Source organism: Physeter macrocephalus, chromosome 19 (genome assembly GCF_002837175.3).
Source record: "Physeter macrocephalus isolate SW-GA chromosome 19, ASM283717v5, whole genome shotgun sequence".
In the NCBI taxonomy this organism is placed as follows: Eukaryota; Metazoa; Chordata; class Mammalia; order Artiodactyla; family Physeteridae; genus Physeter; species Physeter macrocephalus.
Window position 1 is genome coordinate 16,501,133 of NC_041232.1, and position 26,581 is coordinate 16,527,713.

The 26,581-nt window shown below is 48.7% G+C and overlaps 2 protein-coding genes across 7 annotated transcripts in view; one reads left to right on the top strand and one right to left on the bottom strand.

Annotated features, from left to right (window-relative positions):
* The first annotated feature begins 1,094 nt into the window (after window positions 1-1,094).
* Window positions 1,095-26,375, top strand: PRKAB1 (protein kinase AMP-activated non-catalytic subunit beta 1). Of its 6 annotated transcripts, none has more exons than XM_028480595.2 (10): window positions 1,794-2,455; window positions 5,006-5,169; window positions 6,368-6,461; window positions 6,743-6,857; window positions 8,908-9,041; window positions 10,570-10,638; window positions 10,898-11,748; window positions 14,876-15,046; window positions 18,301-18,469; window positions 23,644-26,375. In XM_028480595.2, the coding sequence occupies exons 1-7, from the start codon at window positions 2,297-2,299 to the stop codon at window positions 10,973-10,975; spliced, it is 813 nt and encodes a 270-aa protein (XP_028336396.1). In that variant the 5' UTR covers window positions 1,794-2,296; the 3' UTR covers window positions 10,976-11,748; window positions 14,876-15,046; window positions 18,301-18,469; window positions 23,644-26,375. The 6 variants fall into 6 exon arrangements, with proteins under 6 accessions (XP_007115490.1, XP_028336399.1, XP_028336396.1 ...); XM_028480596.2 differs by having other exon boundaries at window positions 10,898-11,371; XM_028480597.2 differs by having other exon boundaries at window positions 10,898-11,123.
* Window positions 18,489-26,581, bottom strand: part of CIT (citron rho-interacting serine/threonine kinase) — a 90,123-nt gene continuing 82,030 nt past the window's right edge. Inside the window, exons 38-39 of the mRNA XM_055080670.1 lie at window positions 21,442-21,742; window positions 18,489-20,548 (exon numbers count right to left, since the gene is read on the bottom strand). Of these exons, the coding sequence (XP_054936645.1) occupies window positions 20,525-20,548; window positions 21,442-21,742 (325 nt within the window). The 3' untranslated portion in view covers window positions 18,489-20,524. The remainder of the gene's footprint in view (window positions 20,549-21,441; window positions 21,743-26,581) is intronic.

The window sequence follows — 26,581 nt, forward strand, 5'->3', positions numbered from 1 at the left end:
AACAGTAAACTAAAAAGTGAAAATCCCCTATCTTTTCCTGTCTCCAGTTTGAGTCCTCTCCCGAGAGGGGACCACTATTAACAGCGTGTTATACATCTTCCCAGAACTTTCCATCTGCCAGCATAATGATGCTAATAGAAGTGCTAGCGTTTATTGGATGCTTACTAAGTATCAGGTGCTATGCTAAGCACTTTTCCTGTGTGTTCTCAATTAATTCACAAAACAAGCCTATGAGGTCGGTGGTTTTTTATTCCCCATTTCACAAAAGAGGAAACCAGGTGATGTTACTAAGTGGTAAAGCCAGAATTTGAACCCAGGCAGGCTGACTTCAGAGCTCATGCTGTTAAAACCTCTATTGTTCTGCCACTTGCTTTGGGGATTTGGAATGTCATAGACATTTCTCCATAGTTGCCCACATAATTCTATTTCCTCCTTTTTAAAAGTTGCTCATTATTCTATAAAATGAATGTATTTAATTCATTTAGCCATTCTCCTACTGACAAACTTTTTAGGATTCTGCAGTTTTCCATTTCTTTATTTCATCAAATCTAAGATTCCATTGACTGTAAGATGCACCCTATTTCAGAGATTAAAATGTGAAATAAAATGTGCATCTTACAATTAATGTATTATGGCATTAGAAACAATGCTGCAAATGAACATACTGCATATAATTTTCACATGTGTATTTCTGTAGACGTTTTCTAGAAGTAAATTTGTGCACCAAAATGAAGGTGCATTTTTAAAATTTTATAGATACTGCCAAATTCCCTGTATCTTAGTCATCTGTGTCTCCCATTTACTTCACACAATGTCTGGCATTATGTAGGTACTAAATAAATGTTTGTTCAGTGGACAAAATGCATGACCAGGCCCAGCAAATGCAAAGCATTTTGGCATACTCGCATGCAAACACACACACCACTACCACACACAGCACCACCACCACCAAAAATCCTAACAGTGACCAACAAGGAGATTAGAATATTTTAGCACCACATGTGTACACACTTCTTGCTGAAGCACTGGCCACGGTAAATGACAAATGCTAATAAATGCTTTTTTTTTTTTTTTTTTTTTTTGCGGTACGCGGGCCTCTCACTGTTGTGGCCTCTCCCGCTGCGGAGCACAGGCTCCGGACGCGCAGGCTCAGCGGCCGTGGCTCACGGGCCCAGCCGCTCCGTGGCATGCGGGATCTTCCCGGACCGGGGCACGAACCCGTGTCCCCTGCATCGGCGGGAGGCGCACTCTCAACCACTGCGCCACCAGGGAAGCCCAATAAATGCATTTTATGCAGAATTACGTGTTCGAAGTGATTTTAAAATAGCTTGCAAAATTACCTGTCAAAAGACTGTGCACTCAATTTTTTGAAAATACACGAATAATTCCAGCGTTTTACAACCCCCAAGCTACTAGACGTGAGAAGTTTCCAGAGTTTAATGGTCTGTCATTTTCTCAAACACCTGCAAGACTATCTGCATAAGAATCACCTGGAGTGCTTATTAAACTGCAGACTCCACGCCAGAGCTTCGGAATCATAATTTCTGGGGATTAGGGGCAGGTGAATCTGCATTTTAAACAGGCATTCCACGTGATTCTAGGGCACTCAAAGGCGTGAGAGCTAGCGCATTAAAGGGCTTTAAGGAGTCTTAATTAGATTTGCCCTTTAGAACGACCCCTTTGGCTGTAAAGTGTAGAATCAACTGGAAGTGGGCAAAAGTAACCGAGATAACTAACACCATAGCTTATCCCAGCGCGGGGAGGGCGGCCCAGATGGCCTGCGCGCTTCTGCGCCCCCTGCTGGCCTTCAGCAGCCACGTCCTGGACCGGCCGGAGCGGCTAACTGCGACTGCGCCCTCCGAAGCCCGCCGGGACAGTCTGGGTGCTTGGCAAAGCGCTGACCTGGACCGGAAGCGGAAGTGAGGTCGAGTTCGCCTCGCGCGCTTCTCCCACCACAGCCACTCCCAACCCTGAGGGTTGGGTCGCTTTGCGCAAGTGCCGGAAGCGGAAGTTGTTAAGACGTGGGGAAGTTCTTGGGAGAGAGTCGAGTTATCCTAGCGCTCCGTGTGTTCGCTCTGCGGCAGCCTGAGCATCAGGTAAAGCGCATTTGTGAGACCTCGGCAGCCCTGCTAACCGGCCCAAGCCGGATCCCGACCCCGTATCCTAGCCTGAGGGGTGTGGTACCCGGTGCTCCGACTCCTTCCTAGGGTCCTGGTGGAGGTACCGGGAGTCGCTTGTCCCTCCCTTGGAGTGAGGCCCCCCGTCCGGCTTCCCGGTGTCGCCGTAGACCTCCGCCATGGGCAACACGAGCAGCGAGCGCGCTGCGCTGGACCGGCAGGGCGGCCACAAGACGCCCCGAGGGGACAGCTCGGGGGGCTCCAAGGATGGGGACAGGCCCAAGATCCTGATGGACAGCCCCGAGGACGCTGACCTCTTCCACTCCGAGGAAATCAAGGTAATGGGGGTGTGGGAATCTGATTCCCCTTGACTAATGTTGAAATCTCCTAGATCCCTCCCCTCGTATGCCCTCTAATCGTCAGAAGGGGGAGAGCCCTCTTAGCAGCTCAGGAACCTGCGTCTAATTACCGATATGAGGAAATCACCTTGAGGGAAGAGGAATTCACTTCGTTTAACATCATTAAAGAAAAGGCAGCTCTGAGACAGGTTCAAGTTCTTAATTAATTAAGATCGTGGCACTAGCAGTAATTGAGACCCAGTCTCTGCTTTTCTCTTAGGTATAATTAATTTCACAGCTCTGAGAAATCTTCCACCACCTTTACGCAGACTGGCGCTTTTTGTAATAGTTTTGCAGTTAACTTTTAGTTTTGGCGATAAAGCAGAACATGTGTAAGGTGAACGTAGAGTCGAACAGCTGACTGCAGCTGCCAGAGGTCTTTAGTTCTGCTGAAAACTTGTGGTTCACCCTTTAGAGCAGGCATCGAAAAGTAATTTGACTTCCGGAGGTCAGTGAGTAACTGAAACATAAGTCTGAAGGAGGCAGCTAGCTGCTCAGCTTCTCTCTCCTATTGTTTATATATGACTTAATATTTTAAACAGGCCAAAGCAAACATTTTTGCAGGCCAGATTTGGGTGTCCTGCTGCAGTCTGCTTTAACTCGTTAAAAACTCTAAAGACGGGGGTTTCCCTGGTGGCGCAGTGGTTGAGAGTCCGCCTGCCGGTGCAGGGGACGCGGGTTCGTGCCCCGGTCCGGGAGGATCCCACATGCCGCGGAGCGGCTGGGCCCGTAAGCCATGGCCGCTGAGCCTGCGCGTCCGGAGCCTGTGCTCCGCAACGGGAGAGGCCACAGCAGTGAGAGGCCCGCGTACTGCGCAACAAAACAAAACAAAACAAAACAAAAAAAACCCTCTAATGACGGTTCTCGATTCCTGCTTCAGCCACTTTCCTGCTAACCACCTGATGTGGTCAGTTTCTAGGGGCAGAGCCCGGTCCAAGAATACTTAGTGATTCTGGCAGTTGACTGATATGTATGTGGTATATCCTAAAGAAATGAACAACTAGATACTTAAAGGGCACTGCAACCAGTAGGCTTAGGAGAGGTGACAAACACCTCTTCCCCGCTCCGACACACACATTCTGTTAGTATCTAGTTGCCTGTTAATCATCACTGTCCATTAGGCTAATTGCCTGGCAACTCATCCGAGCTGTACTCATTTTTCCTCAGATGCTGGCCTGGGTGATCGCGTTATTATCTTATATCCTCACCTGGATCTTGGCTTTGAGGCCAACCTATAAAGAGTCTGCTTTTACTTGGCCCTCCAGCCTGTGATTTCAGCTTGCTTTCTGAATTCGTTGCACTCCTGAAGCTGTGTGCAAAGTGAACTTTGGAATCCTGTTTTTCCAATGATTTGACATCTCTTTCCCTAGAAATAATTTTGGCCCAAGGGCAGCCGTTTAAGACACCGTGAGAATCAAACTACTTTCTTTAAGAAATATTTGTTCTTTTGCTGTTTTAAAACTCGTACAAGAAATGTTTAGCATACAGATGATTTGTAGAGAATGATTTAAATGATTTCCATGATCATTTCCACAGAAGTTACTGAAATGATGTAGCAGACACACTGGGTTGAATGCTTGGATACCAAAAAAAAAATCGTGAATTCTTTTAACTCTGCTTGTTCACCATTTTGGCTGTGGCTAGTTATCACACCCTCGCTGGAAAGTGATTGCAGTCTGTTATTCTTTAATCTGTAAATTGTGTTAAAGGTCACAGAATGCAGGTATCTTTTAAGTGAGCTCAGGTATTTGAAATGAAGGTGCTAGAAACCTGCTGCACACCTTTTAAGAGTCTATCACAGCCTAGGACTCCTGCTCTTTGGCTTCTGACTAGGAAAAATGTAAGAGATCCAAAACCACACCCAGAGTCAGATGTGTTTTTTTCTCTCGTCCCGGAATACCTCCTTTATGCAGCGCTGCCCGTATAAGAAGTCACTGTTTACCGTCATGAGGGTCAGTCTTTGTCTTATCTTTTTCTCCCTGGTGCCTGGACAGCACTCAGTGGTTAGCTTTTGCCTTCCTCAGCACCTGGCCTTGCCAGTTTTCAAGTTGACAGCTCTGGAATTGTCCGTAATAAATTTTCATGTACTTCAAATCTTGCTTAATTAAGGGAGGAAGATGACATTTATTCAGCAAATCTCAAATTCATCGCTGCCTTCTTGCAAGTGAGCTTTATAACTTCTAGAATTTTGACGACGACCTCCTAAATAACAGCAGTAACAGTAGCTAATAATTATGAAGCGCCTACTCTGGATCCGACACTACGCAGAGCATTTTACATGGGCTGTCTTGTCTCACTCAGCCTTCACAATAACCTTAAGAAATAGTTGCTTTTGTTATCTCCATTTTGCAAGTGAGTTAAGGAGCCGGAATATGAACCTGGGTAGTGACAGCTGCCTCTTTAGAGTGAATTGTCAGTATGAGGGTAATTGTCTCTTGCAGGGAGCTCACTAATGGCTTCCTGTTCCTGAGTCAACTGCTCTGCTTCCAGGCTCCGGAGAAGGAGGAGTTCCTGGCCTGGCGGCACGATCTGGAAGTGAATGACAAAGCTTCTGCCCAGGCTCGGCCAACTGTGTTTCGATGGACGGGGGGCGGAAAGGAAGTTTACTTATCTGGGTCCTTCAACAACTGGAGTAAACTTCCCCTCACAAGAAGGTAATCGCCTGGGTGTGTTCAGCTATTTGTCTTATTAACCCAGGGCTACTCTGGTTTCTGAAGGACTCGAATAGAAGAGGATGTTTTTAGAAAGTCGATGCCGAATGGAAAAATAGTTGTGCTTAGTAATTCACAGGGTTCAAATCTCACGCACCAAGGAGTCGTGCTAGGTTTAGAGCACACTTAGAAGAAAACGTTGCTCGGTTACGAGCATTTCCGTTTCACAGTCACCTTTCACTTCAGATATGCTAGCTTTTTGTCTGTTCAGGCAGGACTTTTTTCAGAAGGAGAACTCTACTCCTAGCACAGTGGACAGAGCGGGATTTGAGTCCTTGTTGGCTGAGCTGAGCCTCAGTGTTCCTCTCTGTGAGAAGGGAACGTTGGACCAGATGATCTCCGAGCTTCCTTCTAACTTGGACTCTGTATCACTTTTGTTTGAAAGGTACACATTATGTAGGCACCATTAGCACAACTATAGCCAAACACTTGCTCAGACACCCTAGCATGGACGGCTGTCTCAAATTGTCAGTGGAAAAGCATCTTCACTAGTAAGTCCTCTTGATGAAACAAAGGAAGAAATCGTGCCCTGCTGGGCCAGGCCTGCTTCTTGATAAGGAGCCGCCTGCTTTTCCAGGGGTCCAGTTGGTGTAGGAGGGAGCCACTCAGCCCAGTTACAAGTCATGCTAGTCGGGAGAACAAAACAATCAAATGAGAGAGGTTTCGTGGAACTCTTTTTTTTTAGTAGTTATACGGCTGCTTTAGGGAACTGTTTGTACATCCTATGAAATTGATCCCCTGTCCTGAGCTAGGCAAGCTAGCAAAGGGTAAAACTTGGCGGGCAGCTTGCTGTTTATCTTGTGCTACCATCCTCCTTGGCCTCCAGGCTGCCAGGTGTTATTTTGCACACAAGTTGAGGACGAATGACTGTTTGTTGACCTTTTGATGGTAGGAACGTGGACTCCTGGTGTTTGAGCAAAGCGAGTTTTCCAGGAAACCTCTTACGATGCCGCTTCCTGGTAGCTTTTCTAGATTGAGATCATTATACTGACTTGTCTAAATTGGTTAAAAATGTTTATTTCTCGTGCAGCTGAACCCTTGATTTTACGTGGAAGTTTTGTTTTGTTCTGTGGCCGGTTTTGCACGTCAGCTAAGAGGGCAGCCGCCCCGCTAACGTCGGCTGCTTCCTTTTTTCTTGCAGCCACAATAACTTTGTAGCCATCCTGGACCTGCCCGAAGGACAGCACCAGTACAAGTTCTTCGTGGATGGTCAGTGGACACACGACCCTTCGGAGGTACTCTTCCTCCCGCCCTAGGTCCTCTGGCCGCCCCCACGGTGCAGACAGATCGCCTTCCCTCAGAGACAGTTGCCAGGTCCCTTTGTCCTGCTGCTCCAAGTCCCTGCGCGGCCGAGCTAGATGGCAGTGCTCCTTGCCAGCCTGTTGGCGTCCTTGAGCGGGACGAGCGGGTGGGCCGGCCAGGAGGTGAGACCTTCCAGCCAGGGCCGCTAGATCCTCTAAAGGACACCTCCAGAGACCTTCCACGTTGTGATTCCTGCCTGTCTGTCTCTTCCCAGCCGATAGTGACCAGCCAGCTTGGCACAGTAAACAACATCATTCAAGTGAAGAAAACTGACTTTGAAGTATTTGATGCTTTAATGGTGGATTCCCAAAAGTGCTCCGATGTGTCTGGTATGAGCAGTTATTTTATACCACGTGTGTGCAGGTGGGGGCTGTATAGTTTAGAAATACCTTGTTTCTCTTGCCTCTCGCTCTTGAGCGGGAGCCGCCCGATCGGTGGATGTCCGTAGCTCCCCAAAGAGCCACAAAACTAATTTCTAACTCTGTGTCAGGTCAGGTTGCTAAAACCTAGCTCTGAGGGACCCGTAAGTCATTTTTTTGGTCATCTCCAGGATTCCGTAGGTCTGCTTGGCCACAGAGAGCAGACACTGGAAACGGAACCAGAGCTTGGTCTCGTGCCAGGGCAGGCCCAAGAGGCCCTGGAGGGTTGCATTGGGTCGGTGAGGGGCCAGCACTGGGGAAGCCAGCCTGCTCGGGGCACCTGGAGAGTTTCGGCCCGACAGGTGATAAACTGACCCCTCAGTGACCTTGGCATCATTTGCGTGGTCCGTGAGCACCTTGTCGGAATCCCTTCGGTAGGGGGGGAAAGGCTCACCGCAGAACGGGCTACACAGCACACCCTGCTCGGTATGGGCCTAGTAAAACTCTCCCATCTTCCAGGAGTCATCCGATCATCGAACTTTCAGTAAATTGCTTTGCATCCAAACCCACAGGAAGAAACTGCTTGGAAACAGTACGTGCTACGCAGGGAGAAGGATGCGTTGGCATCGACAGTGTTCACACCAGCTGCACAGCCCCTTCTTGCAGGGCCTTAAACCGTCACAGGACCCCTGTGGGAAGCAGTGAAGGTTCCCCGGGACTGTGCCTGACTGTCTAGGAAAACGGGTTCAGTTCACAGGATGATTCTTCATTGTCACCTGCCTGGGCCTGGAGGTCCTGCCCCCAGGATCTCTTAACTCTTTATCAGCTCAGAACTCACACTGGCAGGTGGACCACGTGGCTGACAAGTCATGTTATTGAGCAGGAATTGGAAATCCCAAAATAGCATTCTCTGCTCTGGATAGCTGACTGGTCCTTGAGAGAAGTCATTTCTGTTGTATTCAGACAGGTGGGAATTGAGGGGTGGGGGAAATGCCCAGATATCCCTTACTTGCTGATAAGTGAAGTTTTAGGCCACAATCCAAAGCTTTTAGTCAAGATTGTGCAGCAGAGGTTGCCTGGGGAAAGGAAGCTGACCCCTCGCTGCTGGGAAACCAACTTCAGGCTCTCCATACTCTTCTCATACTTAGACACTCCCTTTCTCAAAATACATGTTGACTCCTAATGGCTCAGTTTTCTGCACTGAATGCCCTTCTCAGTTTCCTCCTGTGATAGGGCTGGGTTGTGTGAAGGGAGTCTGTCCCCTAGAGAATGACGTGGAAGGAATTGGCGGAGCCAAGCCATCTCAGCTTTACGGGGACAGCACGAGTCTCGGCGGCCAGACACATCCCAGGTGTCCTTTGGATCACAGCTCAGTCCCCGCCAGCTGGCCAAATGTCGCTAAGTGAGCGGCTTCGAAGCTTACGGAACATTGCACTTCTAGAAGCTTCTTAATATATCTGTATAATGGGGATACTCCAGCATGAGTTTAAGAGGAACCGGAGAGCGATGGAGGCAGAGAGCCTTTAGAGGTCAGGTCTTCAACTTTTCGTTTTAGTTTTGAAATGCGCCGGCGCCTCTGTGTGAACAGGCTGCTTTATCTTCGGTTTTGTTCTGGCTGCTGGCACGCCTCACTTGGGGCCAGCTGCATAAGCCTCACTAGAAGCCTTGAGCTTCTGTGCCGTAGTTGCCGGCCCGGCCTGCGGCGAGGAGGACGCGTCGGCCTGCGGTGACTGTTGGGTCAGGTCATTGTGAGCAGCTTCCCATGACTCTCTCTGTCCCAGACTCACTGCTTTGCCACGACTGCTGTCTGCCAGCAGAGCGTCTGAATTCACTACTTGAGTTTTGTGCCTGTCACCCAAATTCCAGAAGTGTTTTCTCATTGCCTCTGCTTTTCCCCCTTGGGGCCAGTATCTGTACTGAGGGAACAGGAGACGTGGAAAACTAAATGTCACTACAAATTGAGACTGTTCCCAGGACTCCTAATTTTCCAAGTAAATGCCCTGTCGCCATCTCCCAACAGAGCTGTCCAGTTCCCCACCAGGACCCTACCATCAGGAGCCCTACGTCTGGAAACCAGAGGAGCGGTTTAAAGCACCCCCCATCCTCCCGCCGCATCTTCTCCAGGTCATCCTGAACAAGGACACGGGGATTTCCGTGAGTAACCAGACACCTGCCCGGACCATCCTCCACGGTCACGTTCAGCTGCTCCCCTCTGTGCACGTCTTGCAAGGCAGCTCGTGAAAATGTTCAGTGTCACCCATCAGTGTTAACTGCCGGGGTCCCCCTCTGACGTGGGAACGGGCTACTCACAAGATGTTCCCAGAGTGGGCCTGCCCGTCCCACAAAGCCTTTCTGAGCCCTTCCTCTTGTGTTCCACTCCCACCTCAAATTTCATGACAAAATATATAACCGCCTCTTCTCAGTAAGCTGCGTGGTGGAATTCCTCCTCTGGCCCCCGGATTTTAGAATCTTGTTTGTTTGGCCGCGCTCGGAATGTGGGATCTTGGTTCCCCAACCAGGGATCGAACCCACACCCACTGCAGTGGAAGCATGAAGTCTTAACCACTGAACTGCCAGGGAAGTTCCAGAATCTAGTTTTAATCACCAAATTGCTTTCAGAAACCTCAGGGCTCATGGATCAAAATTTGGGGCATGTGGGTAACACACATTGCCTCTGGGAAATTGATATTACTTATAAAAAGAAGTGTGCTTCCTACTGAATCCTGAAGAGCACCCCATTATTCCCTGCGTTTGACTTTCCATCCTGTTTGACCTGGACTGCCCGGTTCCCCCGGCTCTGGACTCTGCAGCGTAGCCATAATTCTTGGGAGTCCAGGTGTTGTTCAGCCTCTTGTCCAGGCCGCCGCCTGACAGGCAGACGCTCCAGGGGGATCAGGTAACTGCTGCTGCTCTAGACGCCACACACGAGTGGGTGCGTGTGCGCTGAGCAGGGGGCTCGAGGCGTGCACGTGCAGGCATTCCCGCAGCAGTCACGGTGTGTTCCCCGGGGACTCGCTGTGCTTGGGGCCGCTCCGCCCCAAGCACGCACCTGACAGCTGAGCCGGCTTTTACTGGATGCTTTTTCTGTTTTGAATTAGCATTTATTAAATTGGGGAGTGTACGTTGGGGGAAAAAAAAAGAAAAACAAACCTGGATTTCTGGTTTCTCTGAAAAAATAGGAAGGTGTGGCAACATTGCCGGTCGGTCGTACGTGAGCTCTTCTGGAGTAAGAGTGCCTCTCCCCCTCCCCCAGTTATCCAGTGCATTCTTCAGGCTCCCCGTCTGAGTCTCAGAGACATGAGTTTGCAACACACTGCTCAGGAGCGTTGAGTATTGATGGTTTCTTCCCGCTTTTTCTAAAAGCGCCTTCACTGCACGGCTTTCTTCCTGCCCCTCCTCCAAAGAGAGGACAGAGCCACGGCCCACGACCTAGATGAAGCCTGGCCAGAGACGCACACCAGTGCGCCCAGCAGACACCCCGAGAGCGCCCCTTAGTTGGAGCACCAGGCATGACCCCTCGCCCACCCAGTCATCGTGCACAAGCCCTTTCACTGCCTGACAAGGAAGAAAGGGGCCTGAGAGGCTGCCTCCTTTCCTCTCAAATCCAGTGCCGTGAAACCAGGGGAGAATCTCCTTGATTTCCAAATCTTAAGTGCACACGTCTGCTTTTGCTCTCGCGCAGTGTGATCCAGCTTTGCTCCCTGAGCCCAACCACGTCATGCTGAACCACCTCTATGCGCTTTCCATCAAGGTAAGGACGCGTTTGTTACTTAAGCTGTGTTTCTCCAAGTGTGCTCTGAGGCCCCCTAGCGACGGCACTACCTGCAGTATCGATACTTAGCTAAAGAAAGGGTCAGGCTTCCGGGACCTGACCCAGACCCATAGGCTCCTCTTCCGAAGGAAGGCCCAGGAGCCTGCGTTTATTCAGACCTCCCGATGGTTCTCACGGTCCCCGAGACTTGAGGCTCCTGCCTCAGCCCCGCCTTTGTGACCTCCGCCCTCTTCCTCAGGACGGAGTGATGGTGCTCAGCGCGACCCACCGCTACAAGAAGAAATACGTCACCACCTTGTTATACAAGCCCACGTGAGGAGCTGGGCGCCCGCCCCGGGCCCCGGGGAGCAGCGTGCACCGCCGGGCTCCACGCGCGCCTGCTTTTCGCTCCACAGGATGGACTGTAAATTTCCCCCTTCACGCTCTTCAGAAGACATTTCCTGCCGCCCTACTCCTACTTGAAGGTTTGTTGCAGACACAGCAGCTCCTGGAGCGCCTCAGTCTGTAACAGTCCTCTTAGCACCCGGTGGCTGTGAGCCCTGGGGCTCATCAAGGCTGAGGCGGGAGGAGGGGGAGCAGACGGCCTGCACCCCACACCGCAGTGCAGAGGACGGTGCAGGTCTAAACTTACATCCTCTGAACTGGTCACGGAGACTCTTCTTAAGCCAAAAAGGAACCCGAGCCACTTTGCTGGTGGAAATCCGGGAAGCAGGTACCGAGGCCGCACAGGATCTCTCATCATGTGTGTGTGTCTTGACCTGTCCCTGCTGAGGCCTGGCTGTGGACCTAACGGCAAGTATGGTATTGGTCCTGCCTGTCCTCTGAATTCAGAGCAATAGATCGTCTTCCATTCCCTGCTCCAGGGAGGCATAATTTCTATAGAAATTAGAACCTGTCTAATTTCCAGATGAAGTTTTACAATTGTTTCTTACACTTATGTGCACTAAGTTTTTTTAACCAAAGGTGGCTGACTGTACAACCTTCGGGCAATTTTTAAATCACCCCAACTAGACTATAGATCATGTGAACTGTGCTCAGCAATAATCTGTTCTCAGAACAGACTTGGAAAACCACGGCCAGATTTCTCCGGTAAGCTGGATGATCCTGCGGACTGACCACTACTAGCTGGAAGGTTGTCCAGTTTTTTATTCGAATTGTAATGAGGTGACAGTGTTAGCACGAAAATTTTGGAGAGGCACCCTACCCTAGCCTGTGCCACCTTGCTTGGGACCTCTGGTCCCTCCTTAGCAAAGAAGGCTGTAGCAATTGCTGTTGCTTATTCTAGAAGGAAATTAGAACTTGTGGCAGCCTTCTGAATTTGTGTGAGGAAGACATCCTTTGGACCAAAGCGAACCTCTCCACACAGCTTGGAGATGCCGGAGACATGCCCGTTAGCGAGGTTCCTGTCCCCAGATCGGTGGAAGCTGTCGTCCTGCGCTGTGTTCCTGCTGGGAGACGGAGGAACCATATCCCTGGTGTCTCATATTTATTTGGTGAACCTGAGTCTGGGATACCCTTTTTTGTTACTGTTTCCAAAACACTGAATTACTGTCACCTTGATGTACAGGTTTCAATAAAGCTTTGTAAAGATAACGGACATGCACTTGGAGGAAGGTTTGATTTCGTGCAGTCATTTGGAGAAGAGACTGGAGCTCTCCCCAAGGTTTATTCAGTGCAGTGCTTTTCAATCTTTTTCCCGCCTTGGCACACATTGAAAATGGTACCATCCTTGTGGCACTCTGGGGTGAGTGGACAGGGCAGCTCGGCTCCCTCCCGGGCTGAGGGCCTTTCCCTGACCCACCTGTTCTGCACACAGATTAGAAGGCCGTTAAGAGGCTGTAAAATTGAGCCGCATGGAACCGCTCGACCACAGGGGAAGCTGAGGAAAAGCAGCAGCGAAGGCCCCTGGCTTGCGCGAGTTGACAGCATCCCCGGTCCGAGGTCTTGCTGCTTCTTGCTCATTGACAAGCACCGAGGGGAGCCTGGGATCATGACAGCCTCTTGGAAGACCCCAGGATGTCCTGGAGTCAGCTGTTCTCACCAGCTAAAAGGGCCTCTGTCCCTTCTACCAAAAAGATGGAAGGTTACAGTGTCCCTTTAGTAATGAGGCTTTTCTTCCCAGGCGTGAGGAAACATATAAATAAATTTAAGAGAAAAGGGAACCCCTCACGTCATCTGGTCCACTTGAGGTGGAGAGTAGCTTAGAAAGCATTCCTAGCTGGGTAATTAGCCGTCTCACTCTGAAAACTCAAGTGATGTGGGAACCCTAGATTTAGGGATTGAAGGGATTATTTAAGTAGACTAAGGAAATACACAAAAATCCTCTATCCAAAACTGAATCAGATTTTTTTCTATTTTTTAAAAATTATTGAAGTATAGTTGATTTTACAGTATTGTGTTAGGTTCAGGTCTATAGCATAGCGAGTCACTATTTTTTGTAGCTTGTGTTTCATTGTAGGTTATTATAAGATAGTGGCTATGATTCCCTGTGCTATGCAGTAAATCCCTGTTGCTTATCTATTTTATGTATAGTAGTTTATATCTGTTAATCCTGTGCCCCTAATTGTCCCTCCCCTCCCTTTCCCCTTTGGTAACCATAATTTTGTTTTCTGTATCTGTGAGTCTCTCTGTTTTGTGTATACATTCATCTGTATTATTTTTAGATTCCACATATGAGTGATAGCATATAGTATTTATGTTCTCTGACTTAATTTCACTAAGCATAATATTTTTTAGGTCCATCCACGGTGCTGCAAATGACAATATTTCATTTATTTTTATGGCTGAGTAATATTCCAGTGTGTGTGTGTGTGTGTGTGTGTGTGTGTGTATACACACCACATCTTAAGTCTGTCGTCTGTTGATGGGACACCTGGGTTGCTTTAATATCTTGGCTATTGTAAGTAGGGCTGCTGTGAACATGGGGTACATGTATCTTTTCAAATTAGTGTTTTCATTTTGTTCTGGATATATACCCAGGAGTGAAACTGCTAGATCATGTGGTAGTTCTATTGTTAGGTTTCTTTGAGGAGCCTCCATATTGTTTTCCACGGTGGCTGGCACCAATTTACCTTCCCACCAACCGTGTAGGAGGGGTTCCCTTTGTTCCACACCCTCTCCAGCATTTGTTATTTGTAGCCTTTTTGATGGTAGCCAGTCTGACTGTGTGAGGTGGTACCTCATTGTGGTTTGGATTTGCATTTCTCTGATAATTAGCCAGGTTGAGCGCCTTTGCTTGTGTCATCTTTGAAAAAAATGTCTATTCAAGTCTTCTGCCTAGTTTTTGATTGGGTTGTTTGTGTTTTTGGTATTGGGTTGTATGAGTTGTTTGTATATTTTGGAAATTAACTCCTTGTTGGTTGCATCATTTGCAAATATTTTCTCCCATTTTGTCGGTTGTCCTTTCATTTTGTTGATGGTTTCCTTTGCTGGGCAAAAAGTTTAAGTTTAATGAGGTCCCATTTGTTTATTTTTGCTTTTATTTCTTTTGCCTTGGGAGACTGAAAATACTGCTGTGATTTATGTCAGAGTGTTTCGCCTATGTTCTCTTCTAGGAGTTTTACGGTGTCGTGTCTTACATTTGGGTCTTTAAACCATTTTGAGTTTATTTTTGTGGATCAAATATTTTTGAAGTATAATTGAAAATACATAGCTAAGCTCAGAAGTATAAAAGGGATATATTGAAGTACCAGGATGGAAGACACCGTTGCTGTGTTGGCGAGCTGTGAGCGTGGCCCCTGGCCTCATGGTGGAGACTCAGGGCGTGGGAGGGTAGGCCCCAGCCATAGGCCTCCAGGACCAGGGTTTGACACCCTCGCCTGGATAGGAAGCCCACTTCATGAGTTGGCCCAGAAAAGCACTGCCTTTTCTGTAAGAGGGGTTAGAGAATCTGGCTGCTGGCCTGAGTCAGGGCTCAGAGCGGGGGGGTCATCAGCCCTAGGCTGCAGGGGGAAACATCATGTTGGAAAATCTCACCTGCAGGTCAGCTCTACTCACAAAGTTCAGATAAAGCCAAGCCAAAAATCCAGTGTAAAAACTAATTTGGAGCCAGTAAACCCAGTAAGAGTCCTCTGCAGCCCTGGGGCCACGGGGGACTCCCAGGGGAGTAACTGCTAGGGTGGGGAAATGTAGCCAAAACCACAGAACCCTGGGATGTGGGTGTCAGCATTCTCCACAGCTGTTCGTGTGTCTAAAAGACTTCATTTTCTTTAAAAAGCAACACAAAAGGAGGTCCCCCGTGGTCCAGAAGACTGCTAACAGACCCAGGTGAAAGTCTTTATACCCAAGAAGCTAAAAGCAATGGAGTTATTTCATGGATATGGAACAGGAAGCCCTGTTTGGTCCAAATCACAGGAGCAAAGCCACACTGCAGTGTCCTGTGACCCAGGTAATGCTTTCTCTATTATGGGTGAGGACTGGTTACATGGTTGGTTAAAGTGTAACTGAAATTGCTTTTGAGTTAAGCTATTTTTTTGCTCCAGAAATGTATATACAAATGAATTTATGGAGCCAAAGGTAAGGTCTTTAAATTACTAGTGGGTAAAGCGGTATTGCAAGGTAAACAGCACCATACGTCAGCATATTGAAACCAAAGATCAAAGGACCCAGGGCAAGGTCTTTTCCTTCCCTCTGGTCAAAGCCTGGCTTCATGTTAGAGTCGGCCGTTCCCCCCCCACCATCCGCTCTCCCGGAGTGTGGACACTGGACTGAGATTAGGGATGTCATCCAGTTCAGTGCTTGACTAGCTGTGTGACCTTGGGCAAATCACATGACCTCTCTTAGCCCAATTTCCTCTTCTGAAAAATGGAAGGGGTTGGACTAGCACTAAATGATTCCTAGGGCTCCTTTCATTTCACATTGGGAGCCACAAAGCTTGTACACCATGAATGGGATATGGCCACAGACAGGAAGTCAAGGGCCAGAAAAGGAAAAAGTGCCAGCACTGTAAGCTCAGTTAGGAAACCTCCAAGATGCCAAGGGCCAAGATGGGAAAACACAGAACATCAAAGTGATAACCATGCATGGCTACGGTCAGAGACTCAACCATTTTAGGGAAAAACAAAATTTCCTTTTGTTTAACTCAGTTACTTCTAGATGAGCATGATTTCATTTCTGAGCGTGAACTCAATTCTCCTGATACGTGACCCTCCACCAGTGTTTACAAACGGTCTGAGTGCACCGATGAAGACCCAAGTCTCTGGGCCACTCAACCCTCCATCCAGCTTTTTAGCACCTCACTTGATCAGCACATTGGTGGAGAAAAGCTAGAGCCTTCTACCCTGGGATGCCAATTATAATTGTCTTCAGGAGAAAACAGGAAGCTACGAATGTATGTAGAAGTCATTCCAGCTAATTGTAAAAACATCAACAAGGGCCCTCCTAAGAGTCACGGCTGCTGTGAGTCAGACCCTTGGAGAACCAGTGCCCTGCCTCTGGGGTCAGCCACTGAGCTCAGCTCCAACAACTACCGCGTCTTGTTTTGTCCTAAAGACAGCCAGAGGGCCTGAGCCTGGGTGAGGAGTGCATTCACCCATTTCATCTGCAAGACTCAACAGCAAGTGAGAACAAGAGACACCTCCAGTTGTGTGTACGCTGGATCAACTTTATTTTCCCTTTTTGTGGTTCTCTGAAAGGACAGGCTGAGTTGTGTATAGCAGTAAAGTCATTTCCAGAGTTCTTTACCTCTAACAACCCCTCCAGGGCAAACAGGAGTTCCATTAATCATTGACAGACTCAAGAGAAAGCCAAGCCATCTGTGCAGTTCCAGATTGCCACTGCCCTGCCCTCCCAGCTTCGGAAGATAAAAGCCGCAAGTTTGACTAGGCAACTGATGAGACATTTTGTCACGGAAACACTGTACCTAGAGCCACAGTCTCCATGCTTTCGGCATCGTGAGCAATATTTAAACTGCCAAGAAAGAAATCTGACTGGAACAGGCCGAGCTTCCTCAGCCTCAGCACTGCTGACATTTCGGGCCTGGTAACTTGGTGGAAGGTGGGCGCGTGGGCCACCCCGTGCCTGGTGGGGTATTCATCCCTGGCCTCTACCCGTGAGGTGCCAGCAGTACCACCAGTTGTGACAGCCAAAAATGTCTCCAGAGATTGTCAGGTGTCCTCAAGGGAAGGGAGCCAAGTCACCCCTAGTTTAGAACCACTGGAGCAGCCCAGTCTGTTGTATTATGAGACCAAAAGCTTAGCTGGTCCCACCCCCGTGGGCCTAGCATTATTGCTTTAGACTTAAATCTGCATGAATATTTTCTAAAGCAAATCACGTTCAGGAGGCCCAATGCTGAAGACAAACTAGCTGGTCAGTCCTGTTAAGCACATCGTCCCTTTTTGGCCTAAGGCTCCAAATCCTAAATTCATAGTTATGAAATATGCTTTGCAAGCAGCTTCTTTAGTCTCGTGAAAATTAAGTTGTAAGAGCAGAAAATGTGATGTCTAATTTTGTGCTTAAGAGGTAGGAATAGCAGCATGGACGGCTGGGCCTCAGTTTATGGTGTGGCTGAGTAATTTGTTTCTTTGAGGTCCTTGATTAGGGTCCAGAGAACCTTTCTGGCACATTCCTCTCGGAACCAAACCACGTTTACTTATGCTTTTGAGGTGTCACGTGGCTGCCAGGAATCCTCGGGACAGTGGCTGAAGCGGTTTTCAGCGGACGTCTTCTCATCTTATAAGGAAGGAAAGGTTCCAACATTTTACTTGTTCATCTTCCCAATTATTTTCGTTCTTAGAGTTGGCAGATTTTTATCCGCAGCGGTAAAAGAGAAAGGAGGAACAGAATAGAATCGCAAGTACGACTCCTGTCACAGGGCAAGTCGGCTACGACCCTGCAAGTCAGAATTTGACTGTGGTCAGATTACTTCATTGGAAAATAAAAATTGAAGACTGAAAGCAACAGGAGCCATGAGAAAATTACCATTTGCCGAAACCAATGTTTGTCTGGCTCAACAAAGTTTATACCAACAAAACTAAAGCATCTTAGAAAAATTTACTTTGCAGACTATAAAAATTCATTTAGTTAAAAAGAGAAGTATCTACATTTTAAATTACCTTGATCCGAATGCCTCCCTCCAGAAATCTACATCATTAAAACCGGTGGCGTTATCCTAATGGATGAGAGGAATTGAAAGGCGACCTGTTTTTCTTGTTTGTTTGTTATCAACTGTGTTACAGGAGAGCTGGGTAGTCCACTCTCCAGTAATCCTTTCAAAGTGGCCTGCCTGCCTTAAGGAGCTCTCCAGTCCTGCAGCCCTATAAAGTGACCTTAATAGCCAGTTCATGGTTCATTAGAAGTAATTACCAAACTTCGACAACAAAGCACTTCTGGAAGAGGACGTCGCTGGTCTCTTGATTCCAGGAGAGCAGCTTGCTCTAAGCCCTGTGTGGCTCTCCACCCCTCACCCCCAGAAGAAGCCTCCCCTGAAAGGAAGGACGGTCCCATGCCATGCTCCCAAGCTTAGGCTGACAGTGGCGATACTTTGGGTTTTTATGGGCTCTCTTAAGAAAAGAAGAGGTCTTGCACTAAGGCAAACATTTTAGATCATTGCTTTATTTGACTATTTGTTCAACAGAGTTCATTCCTCTCAAGGTAGATCTTGAACCGTTCCTTGTGATCTTTTCCTTGTTCTGAATAAAAAAGGTAATGAAGAAAAAGCCTGTACTTTTGGACCTAGAATCTTATTTATGCGAATAAGCTTTGACTGCAATTTCGTGTTACGATATTTCCTGCTGGCATCTCGGTAGTCACACGGAGCTCCCCACACGCCAGTGAAGATGGCTGTCCACAACTACCACCGTTGAAACCAAAAGTAAGAGTTGAAAAATGCACCTTTTACAATAAAAAAGTAGAAACCAATTCAATTTCCTTTTTTTTTTTTTTTTTACGAATATAAAGTTTCTTGTAAATATGTACAGTCTTTGAGCTAGTTCTATAGCAGGAAGCATTTCACAAATGAGACACACGATATACACTTTGAGGGCTAAGAAGCCCATTTCTCATGGAGATCCTAAATGAGATGCCAAGACTAAAACACCAATTTCCAGTGACCTCTCCAAATACTTGTGGACCAAGAGACAGAAACTTCAGCAAACATTCAGTCAGATCTGCCCTGGAGAAGGGAGGGGATGCAGCGTGACCCCAAAGACGAAGCAACGCAGAGAACATGACAGCATGACACTGGCCAAGGATGCGACAACGTGGAGGAAGGGCCGTGGGCGTTTCAAACAAGAAAGCACTTCGGTTAAGAGACGAGCAGGAAGGAGCCGGGACTCAGGCCAGGTTGCAATCTGGAAAGTGAGCTGAACCGTGGACACGGGGGTTAAAACGCGGTCACGTTCGCCAGCTGCGGTGGGAACAGGTCTACCTGTCAGCTTACCTAGGATGTGCCCTGGTGGTTTGAGGTGTGGAGAAGCAAGAGAGGCCTGGTGGGAGATTAAAGGCAGAAATAAGGCCGCTAGTTAGCTTGCCAACTGCAAAGCCTCTAGTTGGTTCTTCACCGGTTGCCAGGAACCTCGCACCGCCAGAGGGGAGAGAGAAACTGGGTGAGCCGCACGGCACCTAAGGAGGGCTTCCCCGCCCGGCTGGGGTGGGAGAGTTGAACTGCGGCTTCCTTCTCGAACTTCCTGGTCTTAGTCTAGCCCTAGGGAGAGGCTCGTTTGGGAAGTCACGGTTTTCGTGGGGTAGAACCTGGTGGATTGTGTGTGAGCGGAGTTGTCTGCGCAGGCGTCGGCAGGGAGGTGTGGAAGTGTGAGGTGTGGTTTGCTGAAATCCTTCTCTGGTCGTAAGGCTTGAGCGTTTGGTTTTTGTTTGTTCAGTGCTACAGACTGCAGCTTGTGGCCGGTGAGTTGGCAAGTCCCAGAGGGTCTCGGTTCGGCGGGAGCTATGGGATGGAACTAGTGCATCGGCAGAGCAACCCAGGGGGGCAGCCAGGTCGGGGGGCAGCGCATGCAGTGAACCGCCATGCAGGACTCCTGGGGCTCTCTTCCCAGCCCGGGGAGCCGGGGAGAGCGCGCCATCATGACAGGAGGCGAGTGCCCCCGGCCCCCGCCTGGACCCCCCATCGGTGCCGGGCTCAGAGCAAGTCTGTTGCATGCTTTTCTGGCCAAAGCTGCATGGAAAGCAGAGAGAGACAGCAGGCCGGTGGGTGACGCTGAGGGGCGGGGAGGGAAAAGCCCCTCGTGGTCCCTTGGCCCCAAGTCACTGCCTCTGAGCCAGGCCGATGACCCCCGTACATTCGCAGCTGGTGGGAGGGGAAGTCGTCAAGGCCATAAAAGGCAATGAGAACGGTAAACATTTGGCTGAGATGTCACCCTGGGTAAGACAGGGCCATCTGTGAGGCTGGACTGGAAGGAGAGTGGACCTAGGTGAGCGTGGGAGGCTATAGCCAATGGCAGGGGCTCTTCTCCTGTACATGTCGGTAGTAAAGACCTGCTTGTGTGACCGGCTACAAATGACTACAACAGGAAATACGGCGCTATTCAAATCTATTAAGAAGTCTGTTGTCTTTAAAAAAAAAACAGAAAAACAAAAACCCAACCAACCCTAGGAAATTAAAGTAGCTATTAATTAGGATTCTAACCACGTTGTAGCTAGCCCCCGGTTGGTTTCCTGTGATGAACTGGTACAGGCTAGAGCTAGGTACAAAAGTTTATGAATGCTTTGAAAGAGTAACAAAGTGCAAAGAGGGTGACTGCAGGAGGGTGCCGGCAGCTCCCAGGAGCCCCACGCCCCTCCTGGCCGCAGGGTGTCCGTGCTGAGGCGGGTCTGGGTCCAGCTGCGCTGTGGGCACTGGGGTCTCCTTCAGCAGCGTTCCATAGTGCGGTTGGTGTTGTCAAGATGAGGAGTTGGGTTTTCTGGCTGAGATTTATACTGAAGACTGGTCCCAGACCTATAGGAGGAGGAGAGGGTTTTGCCATCAGAGGTCAGAAATCGCTGTGCTCACTTTGCAAACAGGAAGCCCAGACTGGGGTGTGCCAGGAGCACGTGGCCTCTCCTTCCTGCGGTTAGCCGGGCGCGACTGGCACAGCTACCCCTCTGAGCTCGCAAAACTCACCGCAGAGGCCCCAACACTACAGAAGTACTTCTACTGTTACGCACCCCATCTTATGCATAAATCAGAGGAGATAAGGAAAAACATTTAAAGGGCTTTTCCCCTCCCTGTAGCGGCAGGGGTGCCAACAGTGAACTGCGGCTGGCAGCAGGAGAGAGCGATCCAGAAAACTGGCCCCGGCACACCTGCCGAGGAGGCGCCATGTGCTGGAGCCTCCCCGCGCACTTGGGGGGGCCCCTCGTCTTCAGCACATCCCTCCATCTTCTCAGTTGCTAACCTAAAAATTACACAGGTAATAAATACATGCACGTGATTTAAAAATTTTGAAAGGTTCGGAGTTCTTCTAGAAGGCAACCACTGTTACCAGTTCGGTGTAGCCTTTCAGAGAAACTGTTGATGTATATATGTTTGAAAAAGTAAGGCATCGAACCTTTTGCATAGCGTGTTATCACCTGTGTTTAAGAAGGGTGACTACACATCCGTATTTGTTTGTATGCAGAGGATCTCTAGAAACTGTGCACGCTGGCTGCCTCCGGAAAGGGAACGCCAGAGCCCTTGGCAGCTTTTACGGTTTGAGGTGCACACGTTATCCACTTGCGCAGCAGGAAGCCCCTTCTTAAGACGTTCTCTTCCTAAACTTGTTAAGTCCCGCAGACCCCGAAGTACGGTAGCGGCGCCCCTTCCCTACGACAGTAGTGGCCCCTCGGGGATGAGGAGGGCGCCTCACTCACCTTGTTGACCTGGGCCAGCGGGGTCCTCACGGCTCCCACGGGCAGCCGGCCCCTGCTGCCGTCCTCAAACAGCCTCCCGGGGGAGCGCTCCCTGCGCGTGCTGAGCATCCGGCCGGGGGACTTCTCCCGCTCCAGGGGGCGGCCCGGAGACTTGTCCCTGCGCAGCTCGGTCCGCCCCTCGCGGTAGCGGTGGGGCGTGCCGGGCTCTCGCGGGTGGCTGGGGCCTTCGGGGGGCGCCGGGCTGGAGGCCACGCGCTTGGTGATGTGCTCGTTGTACGTCGGCGGGCCTCGCTTGTTGGGGCTGCGGCAACGGGAGAGGAAGGTGGGGAGCTGAGCCATCACAACCCAACGGGGCAGCTTCCTCCTCCTCCTCTGAGCCACCCGTGCCCCCGTCTCACCACGCGTTATTAGAAAAAGACCCCACCGGGAATTCTTCGAGCCGCTTATCTCGACAGTGAGGCCAGGGGAAGAAGGCAGCGCTGACAGCAGAGGGGAGTCAGGCTTCCTGGTCTCGACACAGGCTTCCTGCGGAGCGCCCACAGCGCGTCGGGCCCTGTGCTAAGCGCTTCGGGTACCTTAACTCGTCAGATCACCCTAACAGCAGCTCTGCAAGCTAGGAACAGCCGTGACCCTCGTCGTACAGACAAGAAGCTGGAGACACAGAGAGGCTGCGATTCCAGTGCAGGTCAGTGCGACGTCGTACTCCCCATATTCTACCCCGCTGACCTAGTATTTTCCAGAGCCCAGAGGACACAGAAGTCTTCCTTGAGGGGTTAAGCCTGTACTCATCGCTCTCAAGCTGCCAAAGCTGCCCCACTCCTGGGCCTTTGTTGGGTCACCTCTCCTTCCAAGTGGCTTTCCAAGAGTCTTTGGGGCATCTGATGCCAGAGGTGTAGGGGTCAGGCCTGATAGAAATTAGGAGACTGAGGAGGGCAGATGAAAACAGTAGAGCTGGCTTAGAAAATGTCTGCACAGTTTGTATGACCAGTCTAACCCTCCACCCAGCCCTGGATATGTCAGATGAAGATCTCACCAGACACGGCCATAACCACCTCTCTGAAGAAGCAAGATCCAGGGACTGACACACAGCCTTCAGTGTCAGTTCCTTCCCACCCAGCCCTGGATATGTCAGATGAAGATCTCACCAGACACGGCCCTAACCACCTCTCTGAAGAAGCAAGATCCAGGGACTGACACACAGCCTTCATTCAGTGTCAGTTCCTTCCCACCCCTGATGAGCAGCCAAGGTCTCGAGCCCTTGTTATCTGAGCATAATTAGTGCGGGGAAAAGGCAGCCTGCTTAAAATGGGAACACCATTTCACAGAGAATGTTACTTGAAGACATTTTGATTGATTGGGGCTTTATCTTGGAAAAGTAAAAGTAGAAATCAGGAAAATATATATTTTAACCTGGATATTTTTAAAATCTAAATTACAATTGCAGTTACATGCTAAGAACGAACCCAGTATGAATCACACACTGATTTATTCTGCTCTAATTTTCTCAACAAAATTGTATGCTAACATGCTGGGTGACATCCTTCACCAGCAGTGTTGTAATTTTTGCAGCAAAATCAAAGTCGGGGCTTCCCTGGTGGCGCAGTGGTTGCGAGTCCGCCTGCCGATGCAGGGGACACGGGTTCGTGCCCCGGTCCAGGAGGATCCCACATGCTGTGGAGCGGCTGGGCCCGTGAGCCGTGGCCGCTGGGCGCGTACCACAAAAAAAAAAAAAAAAGTAAAGTGGTTTCTTAAACATTCGACAGTGCCACTGGTTTTCCCAAAGGCCTCTCTCAGTCCTTGCTATTTAAATCTTTCCCCTGTGGAAGGGACCACACTTGTTGTTTTTTTAATTATTGGTCTAACTGTAAGCAATCTCTTTTGTCAATGCCCATAATGGAAAGCAGCTGAGCAGCAAAGACACTGACCCAGTGGGGAAGGGGAAACTGTCGAGAGCAGGTTTGAGGGCCAAATCCAGACAGATGCCTGCTTTTATTAAGTTTTACTGGAGCATGGCCATGCCCATCCGGTTTTTGTGGTCCAACAACAAAGTTGACCAAATGTGAAAATATTTACTATCTGGACCTTTACAGGAAAAGTTTGCCAGTTCCTTCTCTACGGTCAAATAGATTGGTGGACAGAGCAGAAATAACGGTCTTAAATGGTCAGTCCATTATAAATAATTTCATTCTCTTCCCTATGCAGCTCAAAATGTGGAAATTCCAACAACCCACGCTCAGAAAGCCAGAACTTTGTGTGTGCAGCAGTAAAATTTGAGATAAAGCTTGATTTCAAGATGTCGAAATCTGAGCTATCTTCATCTTTTGTCATGTGGCTTTGTGATATAGAAGACAAAAAAAAAAAAGAAATTTCAAGTAAGAGTATCATGTTAAGCCGATTTGTAATGGAAGAGAAATTATAAAGCGTGTCGGGGGCCCATCGTAAAGCAAGCTCACTGCCCAGAGGAACAAAAGTGGCTCAAGGAAGGCCATTCGAGAAGTCAGCTTAGGTTGATGGGATAAAGGGAACCACTTGTCATTCTGGGCGGAGCGGGCCATTTTCCGTCTCCAAATCCTTTAATAACCAATGCTCTACCACGTCAATTTTATGTTTGTTTCTTGCAAAGAGTTACATTTCCTGCTCTGCTAAACAGACTGGGGCAGTGCAGCCTGCAGTGAATCACATTCTCCCAAGCTGGCCTTCTGCATTCTGGACCTGCCCAAAGCAGGCAACAACAAAAAGACGGTTTTATAAGCCAAGAGACAACTAAAGGAAACTGCTGGTTTTCCAGACATGCCTGGCAGCAGCAGGAAATCAACAGCATTATTTCTGCCCCTTGTTCACAGGAACTAGAACCATTTTCCACCACAGGATAAGTTAACTCCTTACAGAGACACCATATCATCTCAAAAGGAAGGTGCCTGGCCATCTAACTAACTAGTGAGGCAGTGGAGAAAAGGAAAAAATCTAATTACAGTACTTGGGTTGGCTCTTGGTATGACTGACTTGGAAACTAAATAAAATCTAGACATTGTCAGGAGAGGACTACAGCCCTTTGAGCAGTCACTCCTGAGGCAGGATCAAGCCAAAAAGAGTGAGAAGCAGCTGGTTATTCAGCACTTCTGGTTTCCCAGTAAGTTCCTGGGACTAAAATCACACTGACCAAACATTTCTGACCAACACTTACATTTCAACAAAAGAAAGAGACACTACTGTTAGGACACAGTCTCAGAACATTAAATTGATGACTCTCTTTTCTAAGATCTAAGCAGCATTTCATAACATTAGAGGTGGTTCCTCCACCAAACTGAGTCCCTTGAGAATAAAAACCATCTTGTCTTCAGCTGTGTAGCCCCAGACATTGTGTCTGACAAATGGTGGGGGTCCACATAACTCTTTATAGGGTAGGCATGTGGGGTTTGTAAACCAGTCCACAAAATTAAAACCCTAGGTCAATTAAATATTCCCCTGGGTTAAATAAGCTTATCTCCTTTGTGGACCAGGATCTTAAAATTAATTACACATCTCAAACCTGCACATCAAACCGAATCTGGCTCCAAGCCCTGGGTGTCGAGACAAAGCCAGTCCCACTTCCACACACTGCTGGTGGGACAACTAAAGGGTACAGCCTCTGAGGAAGAAAACTCAGCAACATCTATCAAAATTACCAACGCCCATCAATTCCTTTTCTAGGATCATCCCCCAGATAGATTCCTAAGCATGCAAAATGAATGCACAAAGTCATTTACTACAGCAACAGACTGGAAACAACCCAAACATCCACTGATAAAGGAGCAGTTAGTTAAATAAGGTATAGTCATGGGAACGAATGCTATGCAGTTGTAAAAAGAAAAAAAACGAATGAAGAAATACTTGGGATACTGACGTGGAGCAATCTCCAAGACCCAGAAGAGTGTGTGCGGTGTGCCCTCCGTCGCCTGTACCGAGAAGAAGGGGAAGAGCACTTCCAGGTTGGCAGGGTAAGGACTCCCGAAAACCCGTGTCTCCATAGCAACAACAAGAACACTGGCAAAAGTGTCAAAATCAACTTTTTGGAACTCTGGAAATTAACCAAAGTCTTGCAACAATTCAAAGAGTGTTTATGCAAGAAAATGTGCAATATTCACCACCCCTGTCTCCCCAGATCTGCAGTAGTTTTGAAACCAACAGCCTTGTAACCAGCTGTGAAAGCCAGCACCCTGGTAACCACTGGAGGGAGTACATTAGGACTCGAGCTTCCCAACAGCCCCAGCCTCAGAAAATTGTCACTATCTGACTTCCCTGGAAAAAGACCATCCTCGGGGCTTGTTTTTAATTGAGCTGATTCAGGTCTTCCTCTAGAGAAATGCCCTATCTCTAGACATTTACCAAAAAAAAAAAAAAAAAAAATCAATGGCTACTGTTGAACATGGCAAATGCCTGAGGCAGTAAGACCAGTTGGGGGAAACAAGAGGCTAGCTACAACACTCAGAAGGAAGTCCTGCATATTCCTGGGGATATGTAAGGACACGCACGCACACACACACACACGTAAGCCTGTCACATACCCAGGAAAAACCTAGAAGGCCTCAGTCTGTCAGCCACAGCTGACTGAGTGCTGAAGGTGTGCCCCAAAACACACAAACACACGGTCGCTCAGCAAAGGGTGGGTTCAGTGCATTTAAGAAAATCTCTTTCTAGTCATTCAGCCGACCACTACCCTACCCAAGCAGGAACTTCAATGGCTGCACATAACAAAGGACAGACTGCAGAATTAGTACAAGAGTCACTAAACAGATAGCGGCGACAACACACCCAGGGAGGGGAAGGGGGCGCTGCCACACTGTGTTATTTGAAATGTTCAGTTTTCAACAAGAAAAAATTTACAAGACATTCCAAGCAAGAGTAAGTAAATAAATAAAGTATAGCCCATACTCAAGGCCTCGTTTCTTCTTTTACCAAGGGGGGCAGTAAAAATTTTCCTGATGCTTATAAAGGACTCATTTCAATGCCGCAGATCCCAAAGAAATGAGTGGCTTGAGCTTTGAAGATTGGGAAGCTTTCAGCCAGTTTGGCAAGATATCCTTCTGCTTTGCAGGAAAGCACTTTGCCCCCTGTGATGAGGAGGAAGAGAGGTGCGTTACCTGCGGGAGGTGGACGGGCC

What these genes read in the sequence shown, in the direction of transcription:
- PRKAB1 (XM_028480595.2), top strand. Translation starts at nt 2,297, where the DNA reads ATGGGCAACACGAGCAGCGAGCGCGCTGCGCTGGACCGGCAGGGCGGC. An exon ending in GGACACACGACCCTTCGGAG is followed by an intron (nt 6,462 to 6,742) that starts GTACTCTTCCTC and finishes GTCTCTTCCCAG; the next exon opens with CCGATAGTGACCAGCCAGCT. An exon ending in AAAGTGCTCCGATGTGTCTG is followed by an intron (nt 6,858 to 8,907) that starts GTATGAGCAGTT and finishes ATCTCCCAACAG; the next exon opens with AGCTGTCCAGTTCCCCACCA.